This window comes from Nyctibius grandis, chromosome 20, assembly GCF_013368605.1.
Source record: "Nyctibius grandis isolate bNycGra1 chromosome 20, bNycGra1.pri, whole genome shotgun sequence".
Lineage (NCBI taxonomy): Eukaryota > Metazoa > Chordata > Aves > Nyctibiiformes > Nyctibiidae > Nyctibius > Nyctibius grandis.
The window spans coordinates 1,758,764-1,782,306 of record NC_090677.1 but is presented as its reverse complement, the minus strand read 5'-3'; the positions used below and the strand labels follow the sequence as shown (position 1 = coordinate 1,782,306).

The 23,543-nt window shown below is 40.9% G+C and overlaps 1 protein-coding gene across 4 annotated transcripts in view; it reads left to right on the top strand.

Annotated features, from left to right (window-relative positions):
- PCDH15 (protocadherin related 15) overlaps nucleotides 1–23,543 on the top strand; it is a 358,337-nt gene that overhangs the window by 208,034 nt on the left and 126,760 nt on the right. For all 4 annotated transcript variants that reach the window (XM_068416522.1, XM_068416519.1, XM_068416520.1 and 1 more), the window contains 3 exons: nucleotides 5,843–5,971; nucleotides 21,306–21,611; nucleotides 22,809–23,033. In XM_068416522.1, the coding sequence (XP_068272623.1) occupies nucleotides 5,843–5,971; nucleotides 21,306–21,611; nucleotides 22,809–23,033 (660 nt within the window). The remainder of the gene's footprint in view (nucleotides 1–5,842; nucleotides 5,972–21,305; nucleotides 21,612–22,808; nucleotides 23,034–23,543) is intronic.

Sequence of the window (23,543 nt, the reverse complement as noted above, 5' to 3'; positions counted from 1 at the left end):
GATATATGTCACAGCACTTGAAGTAGGAGAACAGATGAATGAAGAGAAATTAAATATTTTTTTTCATTTTGAGGCTATGAGATGTGCAATACAGCTGTCTTCCCCCGCCACGAGACAAGAAAGCTGGCTTTGCAGAAGTAAATAGGCACCTAACTGGAACTTCTAATTAAATACAACTTTTGCTGCTTTGACAGTCAAAGGCAATAGTTACTTTTCGAGCTCCTCATGCTCTTCATTACTCAGCTAAAATGTTGATGGGATGAGTTGTGACAGAGTTAAAAGCATCACCACCTCTCTGTCTGTATGCTGGAGGTTTCCTTGGCGGAAGAATTCAAGCTAGTGACATAGAAAATGAAGTGCAGTTCATGTGACAGTGGGAGCGATCTCAGACAGCCGCTGCTACCTGCAGTTGAGGATGGTGATAAGAATTGATAGGCTTTTCTAACAGTGCAAGAAACTGAGCTTCACACAAAATAGAGTGACCCTTTCTCAGTGTGTTTACTTTTGTTCCCTCTGCAGTGCACTTTCTCTCCCCAAAGCATGCATTCACCACCTGGGGTCCTTCTTACCTGTCGACTCGTGTGCCAAATACTTACCTGGCTGCTGTAAGAAAGGGTATGACCCACGCTCTGCTTGCTTTGTGATTTTCTGTGCCAGTGGCAGGCTGTAAAGAGGTTATGGCTAGCCCTGACCGTAACTTCTAAGCAATGATTATTTAGTCAATGTGATTTTAGTGTTGCTGGTGAGTTTTTCCATTATCCACAGGACGGATGATCATGGTGTTACCAATACTGCTCCGTGCTGCGGTTCTGAATAAGCCGCTGTAATTTATTCCAGTTGTCTAATAAAGGCTATTTCAGAGTAGCACGTCGGTCTTAAGCTGTGGCTTGCAGAGAGCTTAAGCAAATCTTTGGAGCCATCTAATGGGGGTATAAAAATGTTGATTTTTATTTAATAATCTTTGATTATAGCAGTTTCTGATGTTAATGGCAGAACTGCTGCTCAAAGAAATAAAAATAACCAACTGACTACAGCTTCGTGTAAAAGGTTGGCATTGCTCCATCAGTGGGACAACAAATGTTTGCTGTATTCAGATGAAATAGCAAGATTTTTGAGTATTCCCATGTTCTTTCTCAGTTTTGGAGTTTGTTGTTAACTGATTTAAAGGAAGAGATCCCAGAGGCATTGCTGTTAACCCAGAGCTTGTTTTGAATGCTCCTGTTGGTGATCCTGCCTCTGAATCCAGCCACTTCTGATAGTTTGCTAAATTGTGACTCATGCGAAAATGAGGATGTATTTGAAATGTTGGTCTTACTACAGGATCTTATTGTAGTACCCTTGGAAGTTCAGGAAGACCAGAAAACTTAATTTTATAAGATAGTTTTCCTGTTTGGCATCTCAATAAAATATAATTCCTTTGCAAAAATACTGCTTTTTTATTTCACAAGTGAAAGTTTAAGTATGACTTGAGACTCGATAACAAGTGGAGCACTATCCTGTGTGGCTGTGTTGGCTGGCAGATAAGACGCTTAAGATTGCCATCAATTTGAAAAATACTAAAATTCTGAGATAACAGAAGACCTGGGAAACAACTCCAAATGTCTCTTCTCCTACCTCCCTCTCTCCCTTATAAAATCCCCGCAAACTTTCTTTTTTCCTTGCAAAACTAAGCTAAGCAAAAACTCTTCAATTTTTCCAGTTCTTGTTAGTCTGGGGGTTTAGTCTGACCCGGAATCCCTCAGCACCAATGACAAGTCCTACCTTACGTTACAGAATAACTCAAGAAAGCTCTCACCCTTCATAGGCACAAGTCAGGCTGGTAGGTGATTTATTGTGTTTTCAGGTAACCCCCATCTAATGATATAAAGGCATCAAAAACTTGATTCTTTATGTTCTTATCCAGGGAGTGCTGAGAACAGGTTCCCAGTACCTGTCTACAGCATGAAGACAAGCTGGAGCACAGCGTATAGAAACCACTTGTGCTTCATTGTGCTGAAATGCTCTCATTTTTGTCCTCATGGAAGGAAGCTATTCCTTATGTCCAGTCTGAACCTCTCTTGTTGCAGTTACACTCCTTTTCTCTCCTCACCCTCAGTATCTAGAGTGCTGACACACACAGGCCTTTCCCGCAGAGCTGCTCCGGGCTGGGCAGGCCCCAGCCCAAGCCCCTGCGAGGGATTTGTCCTTCCCAGAGGCAGGACTGGGCACATGTCCTTGCTGAATGTCACAGGGTTCCTGTTGGCCCCTTTCTCAGCACGCTGAGGTCCTTCTGAACGGCAGCCCTGCCCTCCTGCGTGTTGACTGGTACCCACGGTTTGATGTCGCCTGCAAACTTGACAAGAGTGTGCTTTGTTACCTCCTCTATATCATTGATAAGTATATTAAAAAGGTTCTTAAAATTCATCTTGAAATCCAGGTTGCATTAAGCAGAGCTCAGCCTTCCCTGCTGCCTCCACTGTCTCCTCTTAGGTGAAACCTCAGTCTCCTTTGGTACTTCTTCAGATGGCCCCTTCTAGACTTATTCCAGTGTTTCAGTACACTCTGTGTTTCTAATAGTATTATAAAGACTGACTTTCAAGAAGGCTTGAGGGAAGTTCCCTTTTTGGTTCAAGACATAAAAGTATGGCTGCAGGGTCACGTTGTTAATAGTGTGCTTCCAGAGCAGAGTTGCTTGGGTTTAGAAAAACACTGTCATTTAGGAGAAGTGCTCATAAGAGATTCTCATGATGCATTTCTACATTTATCTAAAATAAGTATGTGAGCCCCGCCCCACTGGCATGCACCTATGTACAGAAGTCAGACCTGTGAGTAATTCACAAACGGGGGTTTTACGTTGAGCGCTTGGTTCAGGAGTTGTAAGATGCAAAGGCGTGTTCTGGCGGCTGTTCTGAGAGCTGCTGTGGGTTGATTCAGCGGCATCAGGAGCAAACACGCCGCAGGTTACAGGACACATCCCATTAAAATTCTCTTGAATGGAAGAGAAACATTTTCAAAATGAAAAGTACTCACTGTCCTAAGCCATTCTTTTTTATGCTGTATTTCTTTCAGTTTATTAAATCTAAGAGTTTTTATTACCCTGTATTCTGTGGAATCAAGTTAGCTCTGGAAGATTGATTTACATTCAGTGTGCGTTGCACGTCAGAGCAAAGATTCCGGAGCGGGTTTTGTGTTGACAATGATGCATAAATTGTGAAGTACATCTTCCTTATACAAACTGAATGTGGGAATGGCAGTTTCAGAAACAATTAGCAAATAACTGAGCGTAAGCAAATATAAGAAGCCCGCCTGAAAGCATCTTTTTATTTGTTTGTTTCAAAATATTCTGTATTCTTTACTGTTTAAGTATTTAAGAGGCAGCTGACTGCAATACCAGTGGCTGGGCTGCTTGCCAAGTCGCAGGATTTGGAAGGTGAAGGAGGTTGACCTGTTACAGGATCTCTCCTACAGAGAGTAAGTTATCAGATTGAACTGGTGACGCAGCAATGAAAGCATGACCAAGTGCTATTAAGATAGTAAGTAGCTGTTAAGTACATTAGTGGTCCTTTGCAAGTGCTTTTCCCATGTGGTAGATACAGGGAGCTTACCCCTTAATAAAAATTAGACAATATTCTGTATTTATTTTGGGCAGTTACTGCGGGGAGCTGTGAGGTTGTAGAACTGCTTGAAGTTTGTTACGTGGGAGGTACTGCAGCAGAACATGTGTCAGAGAAGGCATGCAAAGATGCAGGTTTCCATTCAGCCTTTTTTTGTTGTTTTTTTAAGGGAGGATGGTTACAGGTTTGTTTATGAAACATGTGAGGTGCCGTTTTCTAACAGGTTGGTCAGTCTTGTGCCTAAAGGAAGGGGCTTTTTCAGGGGTTACATCTGCACTGTGTAGTTGCTGTGACTATAACGTCATATACATTTCCCCCAATGTAGCTTGACGTGACGTAGCTCAGTATCAGAAAGCATCTAGAGACACACAGGAAAGCTGATTTCGTGTACAGTGTGTTTGATTTTACACTGCACTTCACAGCAGCTGTGGCTGCAGCACAGACATCATGACAAATGTTACTGTCACTGGGGGAACAGCACAAAAGAGCCTGGACAACCAGCGTTAGCGATCTGTGGCAATAAGGCATCTGTGTTAAACTTCCCACGTGTTTCTTTCTAGCATCTCCCTTAGTTACTTGTCTAACAGGATGTATTTATAAAATAAGATAATGTTATTTTCTTTGTGTATGAACGAAGTAAAACACTGAAGGAAGCCTTCCTAGACTAATGACGCCGTGTTATAATATCAGGTTAGCCTGCCCATCCACTGCTCTACGTCAGCATCAGTTTACTATCAGTCATAGAACCAGAGAATCATTTTGGTTGGAAAAGACCTTTAAGACCATCGAGTCCAACCGTTAACCCAGCACTGCCAAACCCACCACTAACCCATGTCCCTCAGCACCACATCTACATGGCTTTTAAACACCTCCAGGGATGACAGATACTAGTGTGTCTTGCTCCTAGGGAAGATGCTCTATCCTCCCTGCACTGTCTGTGCCTGTGCTGCTCTGTTCTTGCAATGAAAGCCTTTCCTGGTGTATCATTTCTATCTTCCTTACCTGGAAGTTTTTGCCTGGTAGTGCTGCTCTTTTCTCTGGTGGATGGAGAGTATTGTTCACTCCTTCTCTTTACAACCCATGTCACAGGCCACAGCAACTTGCATCATTAGCCTCAGCTCTTCTGTAGTTATATTTATAGGGTATAAAGCAAGGACATGGTTTGGTTGCTCTTGCCACAATCTTTAAATTCATGAAGCTCAAGCTGAGGTGTTTCACCTCAATGCAAAACTGTTAAACCTGAGAAGGAGATAAGTTAAGAGATGCCGATGCTTAGGCGTGCTCTGAGATCACTACCTGCATAAGGTAGCTGGTGTTAGCTGATGTATCTGGTTCTCTTATGATCCTCAACTGTGATAAACCTGAAGCCACAGTTCCCAGTGGTACTTGCTGCTGTGCTTGGTTTGAATGAATGGAATAAAAGTGTTTCTGATAGCAAAGGTGTTAGCATTTGTTGAATTGATTTAAAATACAATAATGTATTAATTACAATATTACGATGTTTTGTGCCTGAAACACTCGGCGTACAGGACCGGTGAAAAGGGATCTGACTCAAGCTGTGAAGATCTGCAGACAAAGTGTTTCACTCTCCAATTGCTCTGATTTGGACAGAAAATTTCAGTAGGGAGCATAGACATGTTTTGTTGAAATTTTATGTGTGTTAAATATAGTTAATTATGCTGTTCCCACCAGGCACCTCTCTGTGTGTTGAAGTTGATGTGCTAATGCTTAATAGCACATCAGTGTGATGTGGTGGGTGAAGGATGATAGAGAGATCTCTGAGCCAAGGCCAGCTGAGCTCACCATGGAGCTGATGGTGCCAGCTAAGAGGCTGACTCGTCATCTAAGCTAATCATCACAGTAACATATTTTGATTAGTAAAATCAGTAATTTCTTTCTAAATTTGTAGTTCTGGCAAATTTTGATATTTCTAGCTTTTTTCCCCAGAGTGGAAGATCCTTAAATCCTTAAAATACCATAAAAGAAAAAAGATATCTGATGTCCTTCGCGCATCTTAATATATTATTCAGTCTTGAGCCTGTTTTGTCTTATATGAAAAGAAAGGTAAAAATAAACTCTTCAAATGGAAAGTGCTTCCTGTTTCACAAAAACATGCGAAAAAAATTGATAATCTGTTTCCCTGTGATTCTGTACTGGATACTTACATATCAGTAAGGTTATAGATCAGTTGTCAACTGTGAAATTGTAAAATAAAGATAATTTCTTCATAATGTTCTCTCTCTCTGTAGACCTCAACTGCTACTGTTAATATAGTGGTGACGGATGTAAATGACAACGGACCAGTTTTTGATATGTTTCTACCTAAAAACCTGTCTGTGCAGGAAGAGGAAGCCAATGCTTTTGTTGGTCAAGTAAGGGTAAGTTATCAACCGTGCAGAGTTAAATTGTTTGTTTTATTACCCAAACTGTACAGACTGTTAGGAAAGAGCACGAAATAATTGTAGCTTAGACAAACTCCCATCAAATGTCTTAGGTTTAAATGCAAACTATTGTCAGATGCATTTATGTTAACAAAGTCATCTATTGGACTTTAAAATACAGAACTGATTTTCTTCTTTACTCTTAATAGCTGAAAAGGCTTTTGAATTTAAAACTAGCACATTGAAAATATGTTTTTGAAGACACACACCACTGTAAAAGCTTGCTTATAACAGATTTACAGTGTTACAACATTATCACCACGTTTTTATACTCTTATTGATTGCTTTTTCTAACACACTGAACAGGTGACACATTGTCACGCATGTAGAATATTTTAAGGCCATTAAGGGGCAAAACAGTTAAGCTGTTGACTGAAATAATTGATTACCTGTCATAAAAATAGATTGTGCTTGGGGTATTGTTAATGTGAGTGATGTGAAGCTGTGTAAATTTTTATAACATACAGAGGTCTTCTGGACTACCGAGTGCAGATTGAGTCACTTGAAACAGACATCCCTTTTTTTTGACAAAGTCAGTTTTCCTGACTTCTTTTCACCATCAGGTGAAAGAAGAAAGTCTGAGTTGGTTTTTTTTGGAACCAGTAGTTGAACATAATGTTTCATATCTCTTTCAGTGATGGGTTAGCACAGAGGTTGGATGCAATACGAGCTGTAGGTAAAAGGTGGATTTGGAAGCATGTTTTTTCAGGAATTTAGGTGAAAAATCTGCCTTTCTTTCCAGTAGCAACTGTATCAGTAGAAAATGGGAGCTCCTCAACTGCTGTGTTACCAGTACCTTCAGAAAGAATGGGACGTTTTGGGTAGCATGGGAACCATACTGGGTAGCATATAACCATACTAACTGTGTTTCTTTCCAAATTTATATTATTTAGTAAGACAGCCATCGATATTTCTTGTCTGCCATCTTTCTTGTTAATTTTGTGTTCTTTTTGAGTGAACTTCAGTTGTTTCCTGGTATCTGTAAATTAAAAAAGATGCTTCTTTGGGATAGCTTTGCGATTCCTTCCGTTTTCATTACTTATTCACAAAGTTTGATTTAAATCAAGGTATACTTCAGGTTTTGTGGGCTTCTTCAGTACAGTTTCCTTTGCACTTACACTGAAGCGGTTCTACATGTGTCTATGCTCTTCTTGCTGTGTAACCTGGTATCATTAAAGGTGGGTACTACTCTGAAGCTGTCCACGCTCAGGTGTAGTTTTCAAGGGAAATAACTTTTGTCAGCATTGAGGAAGATTACAGTTTTCCTAAAGCTTAATTTTGTTATGCTAGCCTGAAATATCAGCCATGTCAAAGGCTGTCTTGAAGCCTTGGCCATACAGAAATTAGGATCCCTGCAATTAAATCAGTTTCCATAAATCGGTAAGATATTGCTTTGGTTTTTGTCATCGTGTTCATCTTATGTGGTCGTTTTTCATTTTGCATCCTGAAATGTACAGACATGATGTTTCAAATCAGTACCAAATATCTTTAAAATCCATTTTGTGTTTTGCTGGGTGCCCTCAGGGTGCAATAACCCTCTCAAACGCTAGACTGGGTTTATTTTTAGCTTAGATGGAACTATAAAATAAAAGAAGTTATTGCAACAGAACTTCTGTCTTATAAATTAATATAATTTTTAAGTTGTGTTGAAATGGAAATATTTAATGAAGACTTGTGATAGCTTATTGTGCAATGACAGAAACTGGTTATATCATTTATTGTCGTGTTTATCACCAGTCCTAATTCCCAGTCTCTGGATGGAAAAAGCTTTCTCTTTACAGCACAGATACTGGATGTAGTTTCTACTGTTTCTTATTCACAAATCCAAGTAAATAGTATAGGAAAGAGAGATCTGGGCATGGGGAATTTTTTTCTGGCTTCAGTGAGATCATTGAAATAAGGATGATGAGCATTTAGGTGTAGTTATGTTGTTTGAGGATATTCTTCTTTAAAAACTGAAATAGCTTCTGTCAGGTTGTTGTGCTTCACAGTACATTAGAATCACAGGAGGTATGGGAGGGGTTTCTATGGGAATACACTTTGTACAGAAGCTGTAACGTGGTTACAACGTAAAGGCCTGTTTTAGATGAGAATAGCCTGGTAAAAGAAGATAGTCCTTGTTGTGTCATGTGTTTTCACTGCCAAGAATCAAGCCCCTGACTGGCAAGTGTACTTTTCAGGATGCGTTTTTACTATATTCCCTGCAAACAGAAACCTGAAGTCCACCAGAGTAAGCAGTGATATAGATGATTGAAAATAAATATACACACAGGTTTTGTGGTGTCCCTTTCCCTTTGGAATGTTGGCTTCTCATTTTGCATGGGGAAAAATACAGCAAGAGATTTTTATCTGAAGACCCAAGAAGATATGGGCCCTGGTGCTCGTGAGGCAGAGGACCTAGTGACGAAGGAAATGGAAAGGGTGCTCAACTACTTTGATGCCTCAGGTTTTTCTTATTGTTAAGGTTTGGTATGGGGATCATCAGCTGCCTGAGCCCAGTGTCAGTCTGGGGGAGGAAAGCACTACCCACAGGAGAAGATGAAGTTATGGGCTGCTTAAGGAAATCAAACATAAGCAATGACCTGGATGCTGAAGGATTGACCAAACCTCCAGAGGTCCCTCCCAACCAAATTTATTTTGTTTCTGATCAGCTTACTATTTTAATGTATTTTATAGTGAAATCCATTATTTTATTCTTGCAGCATCCACCAAAATCAATTATTATACAGTTCAATTATTAGCAACAGCTGCTATTATTATTATTTATTTTTTAAATTTTGTTTTTACAATTGCCAGTTGACATGATAGTAGTGCTGGTAAGTCTGGGGATATATTCTATGATGTCAATAAGTAGAAAGGTGGAGCTGTAACAAAGTTATCAGTACCTCTATTAAAAGGTTAGAAATAGTCTAGATGTGAACATGCTGATGTGAACAGCTATTGAAATGTTTTTCCCATTCTTGACTTTCTCTTTCTTTCCTCTCCTGGGATTGCAAAACTTCATGTCTCTTGCCTGCTCATCTGTTCTAAACACATGATGAATCCCATTCACACCCTCCTTTTGTTCCCTCTCCCCTAATACAGGTAAGGTTATAAGCAATTGAAGATACGAAATAATTAGCTCAAACACTCCCATGAACAGCTCCTGCCACAGACAAGAGATTTCCATGCTCTACTGTGGGAAAGTTGGACTTAAAAAGGGATTCCCATAAGGGCTTAGGTAGCGTTTGGGAAATTGTTTCCCAAGGAGATGTGGAACAAGGGCAATGAAAGAGTTGCTGTCGAAGAGGGGAGGGCTTGTTTACGGGCAGGGAGGTGCTATTCCCACTCCAAAGGGCTCTCACTCTCCTCCACTTCCATGGTTCTTTGCCAGCTGGAGTTCCTGAAGGCACCAGCACAGGAGTGCTGCCTGTGAGGATTTGAGGAGAGCACACTGAAGATTAAAAGAACAAAAGCTAGAAAGGATAAGTCTGAAAGTGTAGCGGATGTATTTCAAATCCCTTTTATTTTACACAGTGTTGTCTAAATTGGGGCAGTCGGAGGTGTATTAGATTCCCTGCTGTTCTTTCATGTCTGATCATGGGGATCCCCCAGTAAGACAGGAGGAGAATTGCTGAAAGAAAGAACTCTGCAAAGGACCAACAGGAAACAAAAGCTTCAAATGGGAAACTTGACAATGAAATTCAGGCACCTTATTGTCTATTGCAGCCTAAACCAGCTGAGGTCCTGCTGAAGATAGGGCATCTGAATGATTTGCATCGTACAGTGCACTGTTTATCAATACCAGGTGCATAGGAGGTAAAAAAGTGGAATGAAATTTAGTTGGGGGTCAGTGTATGAACTGCAAAATCTCCAAACAGGTTCATGTTCTTGTGCAGCAAAAGACAGTCCTGACTAGTTTGTTACAGACCTTAAAAATGCAGTCTGTGGTTAAATAAGAAGCTATTGACCTGATGGGGCCCAGAGAGGAAACAAATCACTTGACTGAAGTTTTTATTCATCTGTTTTTCATATTTACCCAGATTCTTTCACACACACCCATCGTTTTTTTGTTGTAGCTGTATTTTTATGTCACTGATCGGCACTGTTTGAAATCTCCAACATGAACATGTTGGTATCAAGGGAGTATAGGGACATGAAAGGAAATGAGAAGGAAAATATGGATAAAGAATTACATGGCAGTGGGCAAACCAACCCCTAATCAGATGCTCAGGTTATCACTGGACCTTAGATCTTCCCTAAAATGCAGACAGTATAAATAAGCTCCAATAATGAAAGCGGTTTGCAGAGAGTGTGCGTAATACCTCTGTCATCTGCTGCTTTTTTTTAAATAAGAAATGCTTAAAGAAAGTGAGTTGCTCTTTAGGGTGGAGCTGTTCTACCTGTTGGAAGAGCGAGCTTTGGAGGCCTTTCTTTGATTGTACTGTACAATGGAAATATTTTGCTTTTCTATTTATGTAATAAGTGTAAATTCATACCTGTGGTATGTATCCAACAGCATCTGTCCACTGCAGAACAAAGCAAGGCAAAACTATAAGGCAAGCAAGTGAGACATAGACAGCCTATATGGCACCAGTCTGCTGATTCTAGACATGTTTTTTAATGGTATAAAGATGTTTTAAATGTGTAAAGAAGCAAACTATCACTTTTGAATGCCAATTAAATGTAATTAAGATGCCAATTTCCTAGCAGAGCTTTCTGTCTGTGAATAACAGTGAATTGTTAAAAGCTTCTGGTTTTATTCATAAGGTGGTAAATCCTGCAAGTCTCATGATGTAAAGCCCAGTTTAAATTTCACAGATGTCAGTAAGGCTTAATGTGTTGGACTAAGTGACCTCTGGAGATCCCTTACAACTACGTGATTTTGTGTTTCTGTGTACAGGAAAACTGCATCAAATGCTGATGAGGTATTACAGGACAAGATTTTGTTGTAAACAGTCTACAAAGGAATCTCACTTGACCTAAATCACCATTGTCATGTTTTCTGCATCAAGGCTCACAGAACAGGGTATGATTTCCCACAGCCTGCACTGTAGACTACACCTTACCTGTATTAAAAATACCAGCTCCTGAAATTAAATTCTCAGGTCTCCTGTACCTTTAGACAACTTGTAGGAAAATCAGAGGTGGAGGAAGAAGGACATGAGCAGAAAAAAGGGAGATTTGTTGGCAGGAGAGGACAGTCCATGAGGGAAAGGAATTAAGGCTTTGGGGAAGAGTAAAATCACAATGTCTGAAGTAAATCTCAAATACCCAGAGTGAGTCCGTGACTACTGCTCACTGCATAATACATTACCTAACAACATATGTCGAATTCATCTAATATATGTATAAACAATACGAGCAGCTGGGATTTTAAAGTCAGACTCCATTAAAAATTAATCAGAATCTGAAATTGGAGAATCATAACGTGGCAGATGGATGATGACCAGAGGAAATTCAGACTTCTGTATTTGGTAGCAATGTGTGGGTCTGTATCACTAATATATCTGTTGCCATTTAGTGGTATGAGTACTGCTGTGTCTGTGTGTGTAGGAATGAGGAGTGACTTTCCAGTGCGAAAGAGCTCATAAACTGATATTTTTGAGCTCCTGTTTGTGCTCGTTTCTCTGACTTCCACGTGGTTTCTTATAAGCGATTGGATGACAAGGTCACTTCGACAGGACCTTTGTGGTATCATTTCCTTGCATGCTTACTGAGAAAGTTGTCTACATGGTAGGTTAGAGAGGCCTTTAGTAAGGCTTTCAGCACTGTCTGCCTTAAGATCCTCACAGAGATGCTGGTGACATAAGGACTTTCATAAATTCATGTCAGACAAGATGTGCTGAGGGGAGAGTCTTTCCAACAGGACATGGATGTGCTCAAGTCCTGTTGCAAGTGCTTTCATTCTCGCTTCTTGCCCAGCCCGCATCAGTTTTGTCAGCCCTAATACCTGAGGAAGGTGGAAGAATTGTAGCTTCTCTGAATCACTGCAATCCCCAGAGTCTGCCTTTAATCTTTTACATGCGCACGATAGGGCACACTCACGTCTGCTTGGCTGAACGCTGCTTAAAGTCGTGTACAGAATCATAGAATTGTTAAGGTTGGAAAAGACCTAAAAGATCATCAAGTCCAACCATCTTCTCAATGCCACCATGCCCGCTAAACCATGTCCTGAAGCGCCACATCTAGACGTTTTTTTGAACGCCTCCAGAGATGGTGACTCCACCACCTCCCTGGGCAGCCCCTTCCAATGCCTAATGACTCTTTCAGAGAAGAAATTCTTCCTAAGATCCAGCCTGAACCTCCCCTGGTGTAACTTGAGGCCATTTCCTCTTGTCCTATCGCTGGTTACCTGGGAGAAGAGACCGATGCCCCCCTCGCTACACCCTCCTTTTCAGGCAGTTGTAGAGAGCGAGAAGGTCTCCCCTCAGCCTCCTCTTCTGCAAACTAAACACCCCCAGGTCCCTCAGCCGCTCCTCATCACACTTGTGCTCCAGACCCTTCACCCGCTTCATTGCCCTTCTCTGGACTCGCTCCAGCACCTCAGGGTCCTTCTTGTAGTGAGAAGAGGTGCTGGGATTTACTTTTGGTTTAAGCTAGATTGTATGCTCCTTGCTTCCCTCAAAATGATAAGTCTTGGGGAATATCTTCTTTCTGACCTGGAAAGGGATAAGTAAGAAGGATGAGAAATGCAGGAAATGATAACTTCTATGAGTAGTGTCCACTATATATTTTAACTTGATTTTATCTTTCTTTCCCCTTGTAGTATCTCAGATTTTATAATTAGCTATCATCATAATTATTAAAGGCTGCATCTCTGCTTAGTTGGTGAGAAGAAATGAAATGACAGCTGGTGCTGAAGTCAATGTCATCATCCCATGTGCTTCTAGTTGGATTTTCACCTGTTTATTAACAAGCAAATTCCTCTTAAAACAAGATACATGTCACGGTTTCAAGTCCAAACCTGTAGCATGAGAAGAAGTAGAGGCCGTTGTAGACTTGTGCAGTTTTTTTCCATCGTAGGCCAGCAGTGCTAGGCAGGATTAGCTTTTTTCTGCCGACACCCCTGGGGGGTTGTGTGATTCCTGGAGGGTGTTTTGCAGCATGCGGCTGCAGCAACGCTCCATCTGCTTTACAGCAGTTCCTTGACCTTAGGTGAGCTTGAGAGACAGATCAAGTAGGTTTAAAAAGCTCCTTGCCACCCCTAACGTGGTAAATGGGACGACTTTTAAAACAAAATGGATTTCAAAAGCTGCGCTCCTGTCTTTCCTGTTTCCAATATTATATTTATGCATTAATTTACACATTTGTCTTCAGAGTAACAACATTTGTGCTTTAATGCAGCGGAGATTTTGATACTTGTAATGAGAGAAGCATTTCAACCACTTTCATGTTCACGGCAGTTGATCATTGAGAGTCCAGGGACTTTTGTATGAAAGGCATTCTTGGTTTTGTCTGCCTGACAACCTGCACCCCAGTGTGGGTTTAAGCCCTTTCATCTATTCCAGCCTGATGCCATACTAAATCTTCTGAAGCAGTGGTTTCATGTCTCTAACACATGCCCATTTAGTATTTTGATGGCTGATTCTGTTTGTTTAGATTGGGCTGTTCAGATTTCTGTCACTGGGGTAAGAAATTATGGTCTTCCTGAGCTTACAAATTAGAATGCTTCATGCTGGGCCTGCTAACTTTGACTGCAGTCTCTCGTTATGGATGTTCTGCTGTGACTTGAACAGTTGTCTGGATTAGTGATTCCTTTTTTGAAGACTGCCTGGTAGAAGGAGAAGTTGAGGAGTTTTCTTGTGATACATGTCAGATGTCTAACTTTCTTCTAACATTCAGACCTTGTGGCCTTGATATCTGTAATTGATATAAGTGAGACCCTGGCCCAGGTTGCCCAGAGAAGCTGTGGCTGCCCCCTCCCTGGCAGTGTTCAAGGCCAGGTTGGATGGGGCTTGGAGCAACCTGGTCTGGTGGAAGGTGTCCCTGCCTGTGGCAGGGGGGTTGGAACTAGATGGTCTTTAAGGTCCTTCCAACCCAAACCATTCTATGATTCTATGATTCTAAAACTAATTTCCTTTAAGTATTCTTTGGTGAACAAGAGAAGACAACAGAACACAACCGAGAGTGTTTTGAGTCTGACCAGTAAGATAATTCATTTCAAATCCAAATGTTGGCTATTATGTTCCAGTTCTGTCTCTAATTCTAATGTTCTCCAATTGGATGGGTTTATGAAGAGAGCCAGCAGTCTAGAGAAATGACAAAAATAGCTTAAAAATGGATTAATGTATTAGAGAAATGTTTGGGAGCCCAGCTAAATGTGGAGATTTCAAACAATATAAATATATTTCATCGGTGATTTAGAAACCTTTGGGTTTTATTTTTGCTAGTATGTATATTCATTGGATTATTCTCCGAATTGCTTGATCATATAATTGCTAAAGAGCATACTTGTCAGAAAAGCAAAATTTCTAATCATCTTTCAAGTAAAAACAGGCAGTGCGAGTCTCTCAATTTGGAATTTGGTTGCATGCCAGACTAAAGAAAGCTTGTCTATTTTTGGGTGTTACAATGTGATTAACTTTTGTAGGTTTACCAGTCCATTAAATCGTGTTTTTGCAGCCATGAGCTTTCCGATTTTCATTTATTTTAATTTATATTTGCTTGTAGCATGTAACTGTTCTTACTGTGTAGTTTTATTTAGAGTCACATTTAATGGGTTTCCAGACTAACCCTCCAGATGCACTGGAATTAGCATTGATGAGGAAAGTAATTATCAAAGGTTTTCCCATCTTGTGTAATGGCTCAAATATGTCAGTATATGAAAATTTACCGTGTGCTGCCTTTAGCCTGACAAATTACTCCAAGTGCAGTTATGAGAAAAATGATAAGCTGGTAATGACTCCGGAGTTCACTAAGGTACTTCTTCTTTTGAGAAGTTCCTGGAGGATATACACAAAACCTGTAGTGGTTTTCAAAAGCATGTGTGTGGGGGGCATTGGTTTGTTCTCTTAAAGAAGTAAGAGTTGCCTTGAAATTTTGAGGTAGCCAAAATTCGAGGGTGCTGCCTCCGAGTTTCATTTTTGCCTCTCCAATTTTTCAGACCAGCTACACCCAATTGAACTGCCCCAGACAGCGAGAGATCACTGAATTTCCCCCCTAATATTACAATGTCCAATTTTATTCTGCGTTCTTTATATCATCTTTACTCATCAAGTCATTTTTTTTGCAGGCCAATAATTCAGAACATTTAAGATTTATTGCACATTGTAACTAAGCCTCTGCCCCTTCTTGCAGCGTAACGTTAAGTTTTGTGGCATGTCAGAAATTGTGTAGCAGAATCAAGTAAGTTAAAAAGCCTCTTGTATGCTTTCGGTTGAGCACGAGCACAGAATAAAAGCATTATATCATGTCTTCTGTGAACCTTGTACAAAACCTCCAGCCCTCTAATCCTGCAAGTCTGTAAAAGGATTTTTTTTTTTTTCTATGAATAATGTAATTTAAATGTCAGTTTTGTAGGAAGTCCTGCAGAAATGAACTCCTCTAGGTCTTTGGGCTGCAAGGGAGGATTGGGACTATCTGTAACGGGCATACAGCAATGCCATGTATGTTTAGGAGCATGATTTATCACTCTAACTGCCTGAAGCAAGAGACAAGCGTGTGCAAAACTGCTGACAACACTGAGAGGACAGAAGTATTTCCTTGTTGCCTGACTTCTTTTGACATTATTTTGAGTCCAGCTGACAGAAATCTTTCAAAGCTATTGGTACCTTCTAATCTTTTCCTTTGCTTAGAGCACGTAAGGAATGAAACAGGGAAATGAAAGACTCTGTAAAAGCAGGCAAAAAGAAATGAAAGAGAGGAAAAGCCTTTCTGAAATATAGGGAAGGAAAAAAAAATCCAAACTTTTATGGATGCCTGATTTTTCCCTCCTTAAAATATTTTTTAAATAAATACCAAGAAGTCAGAAACGTTTCAAATATCTGTGGCCTCTTACTGCAGCTGGGAGATGTTAATTTTGCCCTGAGAGCACAAGCAGCAACCTCCCTGAAAAATAAATACAAAATCCCATTTAGCACTCCCACCCACACTTGATTTGCTATTTGACACAATTGAGGAGCTTGGCAATCTTTTAAACCCATAATAATAAAAAATTAAACCCATAATAATAAACCTATTAAAGCCATAATAATAAAAAAATCATGTTATCGTCCATGAAAACAATAACCCAGCTCCCACCAACAGCATCCTTTGCGCCTCCAGCACTATTTCCATCCCTCCCTCGAGCTGCAGTGTTTGCTGGAATACAGGAAAGGCTGTCAGAGACGAGGAGCTTTTGCTGGGGTGGGTTGGGATCATGGGGAACTTCGGTCCCTGAAGATGACCTGAAGGGAAATTTAGTCTGCAGGAAATTGGGTTGGTGGCAAAGTGGTCCCTAAGAAGTGTTTCAGCTTGGAGCTTTAGTGAGGGGATACCCGTCATGTTTGCCTCTGCTTTATGGACAGGTATGAATAACAACACGCTGCCTTAGTTTGCTGCTTTCCAACTCCAGCAGTCTGAGCATAAACCGTCAATTAACCTGCTTAAATCCTGTTGTTACCCACTGTGAGCAAGAGTTGGGGATGTTAGGAGATTTCTTCTGAAAAGAACGATAATGACATAATTAATATTGTTGACATTTAAGCTCTTGTCATTATATTTCAGAGTTAATGATCCTTCCAGAGATATTTTGGTAATTCTCATCTCCCAGAATTGTATTTTCAAGCTGTTTGAGACGGAGGAAGATGATTTGTTACTCTGGAACACCGTTGGTGTATATCCATGAGGTTTTCTTAGTAAGGTTGAAGGTTAGTTGGTAATGCAAATTCAAACTTACCACAACAGATAAACGCTATCACCTTGTAGATTGTAGTATCTCCAGTAAAGCTGGGATGTATTTGCTGGGAAATAAAGTAATGATTCATTTATATTCCTAGGTTTCCAGGTTTGTTCTATCAAGCAGCACTTTGTAAGTTAGCCCTGTGAGAAATGGAAATGAGAGTAGTCATGTAGATCTGAGGAGTTACTAGAATAACAGCAGTAGTTACTAGAGACTCTTCAGAGGAACGTGCTTTTCCTAATTCTGAATAAACATAATGAGGTGGGAGAGGTAGAAACGTGCATCTCATCTTTCTGCATCTCTCGCAGCATTGGCAAGAGGAACCAGTCAGCAAGGGATTGTTTTGTTTCTTTTCTTTTTATAAGTCTCATTGACGCTCCTGCAGATGCTCTCAGTTTAAAGAAAATTAATTACCTTAGACCTATGTAAAGCAGGCTCCTCTATCCTGACAAAATCCCTTTTGGTTAGGCCATATTGACTTCAGTGAATTTATGAGCTCTTCAGTTGTGTAACACCGGTGTAGTAAATTTGCCTAACAGGCTGCTTCAACCAGTTTGAATAAGAACAGTGGAAAACCTCTGGGCACTTAGAGGGATAATTCCCAATTTTTCTTTTACCCAGAGTACCAAAATCAGCTTTGTTTCCTATCCAAATTTACCAACTCTGCGTTACATGTGATTGCAAGTGATCAAACACCAGAACGTGTTGGCAGATTTTGGGGTAATATGATGGGTGGGAACTCGGGTGTTGCAGGAGTGCTCATGTGAAGGCTGAGAGTGCCTCAGGCTCCTTCGCTCTTGTTACCCGGCTCTGCCTCTACAGGCACTTGAGCTGATACTTTCCTTCCCTTTGACTGGAGGGATGACGGGAAGGAGGACTTGGGTTAGGGGTGGATGTGACAAAAAAGTGTTCTAGCAGGAGAACAAGGTGGAAATGAGTAGGTTCTTTCTTCAGTTGTCTGGTCTTGACATCCCACTGTGGCAGGGGAAGAGTGAGTGATTGTCTTTGGAAATGTGGATTATCACTTGTGCTGCCCTCAACTTTGACACCTTTGGCTTATTGTAGTGGGGAAAAAGGTGTTCTGCACGTATCCTACACATACACGCAAGGTCAGATGTGTAGAGATTTCAGGCTATGGGGAGACAGGGACTGCCCTGTGGGGAACAGAAAGAAATCTGATTTTGTGCTCAGTGTTTGCCTTGATCTTTTTTACTGCTAATGGACCTTACCTAATAGAAGAAATTATTAAAATGTTGGTGTAGCCCAGAGAAAACTCATATCTGTGATTTGTATCTCATTGTTATAGCTGAAAACAGACAAGGGAACTGGTTGCTGTATGAGGTTCAACAAGGCTGGATGTCGGGTCCTGCACTTGGGGCACAACAACCCCACACACCGCTACAGGCTGGGGGAAGAACGGCTGGAAAGTGCCTGGTAGAAAAGGACCTGGGGGTGTTGGTTGATGGCCGGCTGAACATGAGCCAGCAGTGTGGCCAAGAAGGCCACCAGCATCCTGGCTTGTATCGGCACTAGTGTGGCCAGCAGGACTAGGGCAAGGATCGTCCCCCTGTACTCGGCACTGGTGAGGCCACACCTTAAGTACTGTGTCCAGTTCTGGGCCCCTCAGTACAAGCAAGACCTTGAGGTGCTGGAGCGAGTCCAGAGAAGGGCAACAAAGCTGGTGAAGGGTCTGGAGCACAAGTGTGATGAGGAGCGGCTGAGGGACCTGGAGGTGTTTAGCCTGGAGAAAAGGAGGCTGAGGGGAGACCTTATTGCTGTCTACAACTACCTGAAAGAAGGGTGTAGCGAGGTGGGGTCGGTCTCTTCTCCCAGGTAACAAGTGATAGGATGAGAGGAAATGGCCTCAAGTTGTGCCAGGGGAGGTTTAGATTGGAGATCAGGGACAATTTCTTCACCAAAAGAGTGGTCAAGCATTGTAACAGGCTGCCCAGGGCAGTGGTGGAGTCACCATCCCTGGGGAGATTTAAAAGCCATGTAGATGTGGTGCTGAGGGACATGAGTTAGTGGTGGCCTTGGCAGTGCTGGGTTAATGGTTGGACTTGATGATCTTGAAGGTCCTTTCCAACCAAAATGATTCTGTGATTCTCTCCACCTCTGGTAACTGTATACCCAGGTAACTCAGCTCAGTGTAGGTAATGAGCAAATCATACTAATTTATTGGGATGTTGCTGGCTTCTGGTTTAAGGGTAGTGATAAGTTCAAGCAGGGCTGATTTTTGAAGCAGGACTTTCTGAAAGCCCAGCTCCTCGTTTTGCAGACCTCCTCCTCCCTTACCTTCTGGTCGAGACTTGTGATAACATTCATGCCAGCTTGTACTTGTCAGTGACAGAGCACGGGGATGGAACTGGGATGTCTTGTAGTCCTGTTTTCATACAAAGCAATAGCTGCAAACAGAAACAGATAGTAACTATGCCACCAGCGTGTCCTTCAAGGACTTCTCCATGGAGCTGCTGCCCACAGGCTCCAAGAGGCTCCGTGAAATGATTTCCTTGTGGGAAGAGTTAATTTTTGTATGCCCTTGAGATGGGATTCCTTTAGAAAACAGATTAAAGTATTTTCTTTCGTATTTATAAGAGTATGTTCTCTCTTTTCAAGTTTGTAGTGATAAAATGTTAATTATTGGAGATCTTAAACTGTAGAAGCGATCTAATGTGGTAAAATAATAGCATTTTCTTAAAGTGTTTTTCACAATAATCTAATAGATAATCAGAGGATCCATACGGTGGAAATTTTAGTGGACAAACTGCAGCAAACTTCTGTTTGAGATTCGGTCAGAGCAGCCTTCTGAAATGTGAATTCCCCCTGTGCTGTGGAAGCACAGGACTAAGATACGCAAAAATGCACAGGGCTAGTGCTCGTCTGCACGTGTCTTTGGGTGACTTCTCACCAGTGTTGTGGTGGTGCTATAATGGATTTAATAATGATGATTTGCCTGCTACTCTGCATGGAAACAAATCAGTCCTGCAGACTATGGAAAAGATGTTTATGCCCAAGGATGTACACAAATGAGTTTACAACATACATACTCCTGTTTTTAGGAAACAAATTGCAAAGCCTGCCATATAGTTGAGAGTAATTTCAGTTTAATTTCCTAAAAAAATAAGTTGTCTATTCAAAAACATACTTTCAACTTTGCAACTTACTCTGCATTTCCTATGCTTTGCTTTGCTTTCAGTGGGGCTCAGTGTCTGTTACTCTGTACGTGAAACTTTGCTCCTTGAGTAGCTTTCTGATGGTTTTCCAGTATCTCACCTGGGAGGTCTTTGTGCCCCCAAGCACTTATTTCTAGGGAGGAAATAGAATTGATTGTAAACGAAGCAAATAAACCAGATGTTGAAAGATGTCGATTAGAAGGATGTGTTATCCCTAGACTGGTCGTTATGAAGTTGTAGCCATTACTGCTTAGCGCATTGATGTAGTGCAGGGCGAAAGTACAGTGAAATTTTTCTTATTAACAACTTTAATTAACTTTTAATTGATTCTTAGGAAGATAAATGGTTTCATTACAAAGTCTTAAAGTGAATACCTTCACCAGAATTAGACATTCATGGAAATTTCCTGACAATTGTTCTGATAACAAAACATGAAAATCTCTTGCGATCCTCCTCAGATGTCTGTAACCTCATTTATAAAGTCAAATAAATGAAAATACCTTGCTCAAAGAATGCCCTTTGTTTAATTTACATAACGTTATTCATCATGCCATAATTTAATTAAGAGGAGGAAAAATAACAGGTCAGTGTTCAGACTATGTTGAGGGCCTGGTAGCTCTAGGGAAAACATATTAATTTTGTCCATGCCTAAAAGGGCAGTTATGTAAGAGCAAGAATTATTTGGCTGATAGTGAAATTTGTGATTTAGTTCTGTACATGAGAACAAAGACAGCAACTGAACAGAATCTGAACAGTTTTCTGTTGCGATGATCTGCCTCTTCTGAGTGTAGAAGAATAAGGATGAAATGTGATAATGTGGTTTTCAAGAACAGGATAAACTATAGAAAGTTAAATATTTCTTCAGAGAGCAATGATTAAAATATCATTAAATGTGACAAATTTCTAACTAATGTGTCCGTTCTAGGTGTCTGCTGACTGCATCCACCTTTCATCTAACCATGTACTCCATAATGATTTGAGCAGCAACGAAACACCTAAATCGAACAGTGTAAAATAAAAATTCCCCTTGGACATCACCTAACGCTGAAGATACTTCAGCATTAGAAGTATTTGAGGGCTTGACTTTAAAAGCATCTGGGTTGTCTTCTGCTTATGTGGACAGTTGTCCAAGGCTGAGCAACTAAATGTGTATTTTCTCCTGAAGTCCAGTTGGGATCCAGTAAACCTTGTCTTTAAGATGTGCATTAAAACATGGTGCTTGTTTCTGTTTCTTCAGGCTACAGACCCAGACGCTGGTGTTAATGGTCAAGTTCATTACAGTTTGGCAAACTTCAACGACCTTTTCCGAATCACATCAAATGGCAGCATTTATACAGCAGTTAAACTGAACAGAGAAGTGAGGGACTATTATGAACTTACAGTTGAAGCCACAGACGGAGCTGCGGACCCCCGCCGTTCGACGCTGACTTTAGCGATCAAGGTGCTGGATATTGATGACAACAGTCCTGTTTTTACTAATGCTTCCTACACTGTCTTCGTGCCAGAAAACCTACCACCAGGCACCGTCTTCCTGCAGATAGAGGTAAGAAGGCATCATGGAGTGAAGAAGATGTTTTGTAAGTGTTCCGCAATACTAAGCGTGTTCTTATTTAACTGGTCAGCGAGACTGCAGTAAAAGATTGCAAGCTGGAGTGGGGGCAGTTACGACACTTAACAGCCTGAAAAATGCGTGACCTTTAGACAGGTACATAAAATACTTTGAAGCTGAAGTTTGTTTGGAAATAAGAGCAATTATTAAAAAAAAAAAACAACAAAGAAACAACAAAACCTACACTGCTATTGTAATTTCTTCAGTATCGTTTTACACATTTAAAGTGCTTTTGACTTGTGTCTGAAAGCTCATCGTATTGCTTCTACCTGTTTCCATCAGCAGCAAAAGAGAGCTTTATCTCAACTGATGTAGTCACTTAAGTCAAACCTAGATGTCTAACCTCACATTATAGTTAGTGGAGATAAATAGTTGCTTCCAGAAGCAATTCATCCAATACACAGATCATCATCTAAGATAGCTGGAGTAAAGTGAAGTGAACACCTGGAGATGTTGTCTTCTCTTCGCTGACTAGAGAAGATATTCAGACAAGTGAGAGTTAATTGTTCGAGGATGAGCCAGATCTCTGAAGACAGCTGAGATTCACTTCCCGCAAGCAGTCTATATATCCTCCTCATGTTTTGGTCGACATCCTTTAATGAGAAGAATCTGTCTGGAGACAATTTCAACAAGAATGATTTTCTCTGAACCTGACTGCAGATAAATCTAATGTCAAGTCACAGCTAAAGCAATTGCATAATACTCCTTGTCCTGCTGAAAATTAATATTCTTTGCCTAAATACTGGTATGAAATACAAACATCCATGCTGCCATACGGGGGTGAGATCAAATGTCTGCTTAGCCCAGCACCCTCTCCCTGGCAGCTGCTGATAGCAGGTGCCCAGGGAAGCGAATAAGAGCAGAGAGAGCTTCCAGTGACTCTTGTCCAGAATATTGTGCTTATTTTTTGTGGCGGGTGTCTCTGGATTTTATAACCTTACGTGGATTTGTCTTCCTCATGTTTGTGCAGTAGCATTAAGTACATCCAATACTACGAGAATAATGTAACGAAGCTAAAGTTGTTCGCAGTAGTTTGCTTGTTTATGTTCTTGAAATCTAGTAGGGATTTGCTGTGAAAAGGGATTTTGTTTGGTTTTAACTATTTTTCTTTTTGTGTATGGCACGCTCCAGGCGAAGGATGTTGATCTTGGCTCTGATGTTAACTACCGCATACGCACGCAGGAAGCGCTACCGTATTTCGCCCTGAACAAGTATACGGGCGAGTTATCGCTTTTGAAGTCCTTGGATTACGAATCGTTCTCTGACACAGAAGCAACCTTCACCTTTCTTGTGGAAGCCTTTGATAGCAAGGGCACTATGCCTCCTGGCCTCGCTACTGTCACAGTGAGAGTAAAGGTGAGAGGAGTAGCTTGGCAGTTGATAGCATTCTCTCCTGTTTGTTACTAAATATTTCTTCAACCCTTACGGGGGTCCTGATGAAACACCAGAGCACAGTAGCAGTGTGTGAAACTACTGCCTTTTTCTGGCAGCAACTTGTTCAGTTAAACATACACTTTATAACAGCTATAATTACTTTGCTATATGCAATTACGTAGTTAAATCTTGGATCGCGGATTTATGAACTACAAGAATACCTGACACATATCTAAATGTTTAGTCCTTTAGGATCCCTGAAAGGTTGAAATAAGTACCTAATGGAATTGTTTGCAACAATGACACCATCACATTTCAGTTAAAGCTCTCATAAATTGTAATTTATGAACCATTTGAGCGTATTGAGTGCTGATGTGGCACACCACATCCTGTATTTCAGATTCTGCCACTAGAAAATACAGAGCTGCAAAGAAACAGGCTTATTTAATGGTCTTATGCAGTGAGTTACAGCATCACCTCTGGGTTTCAGTT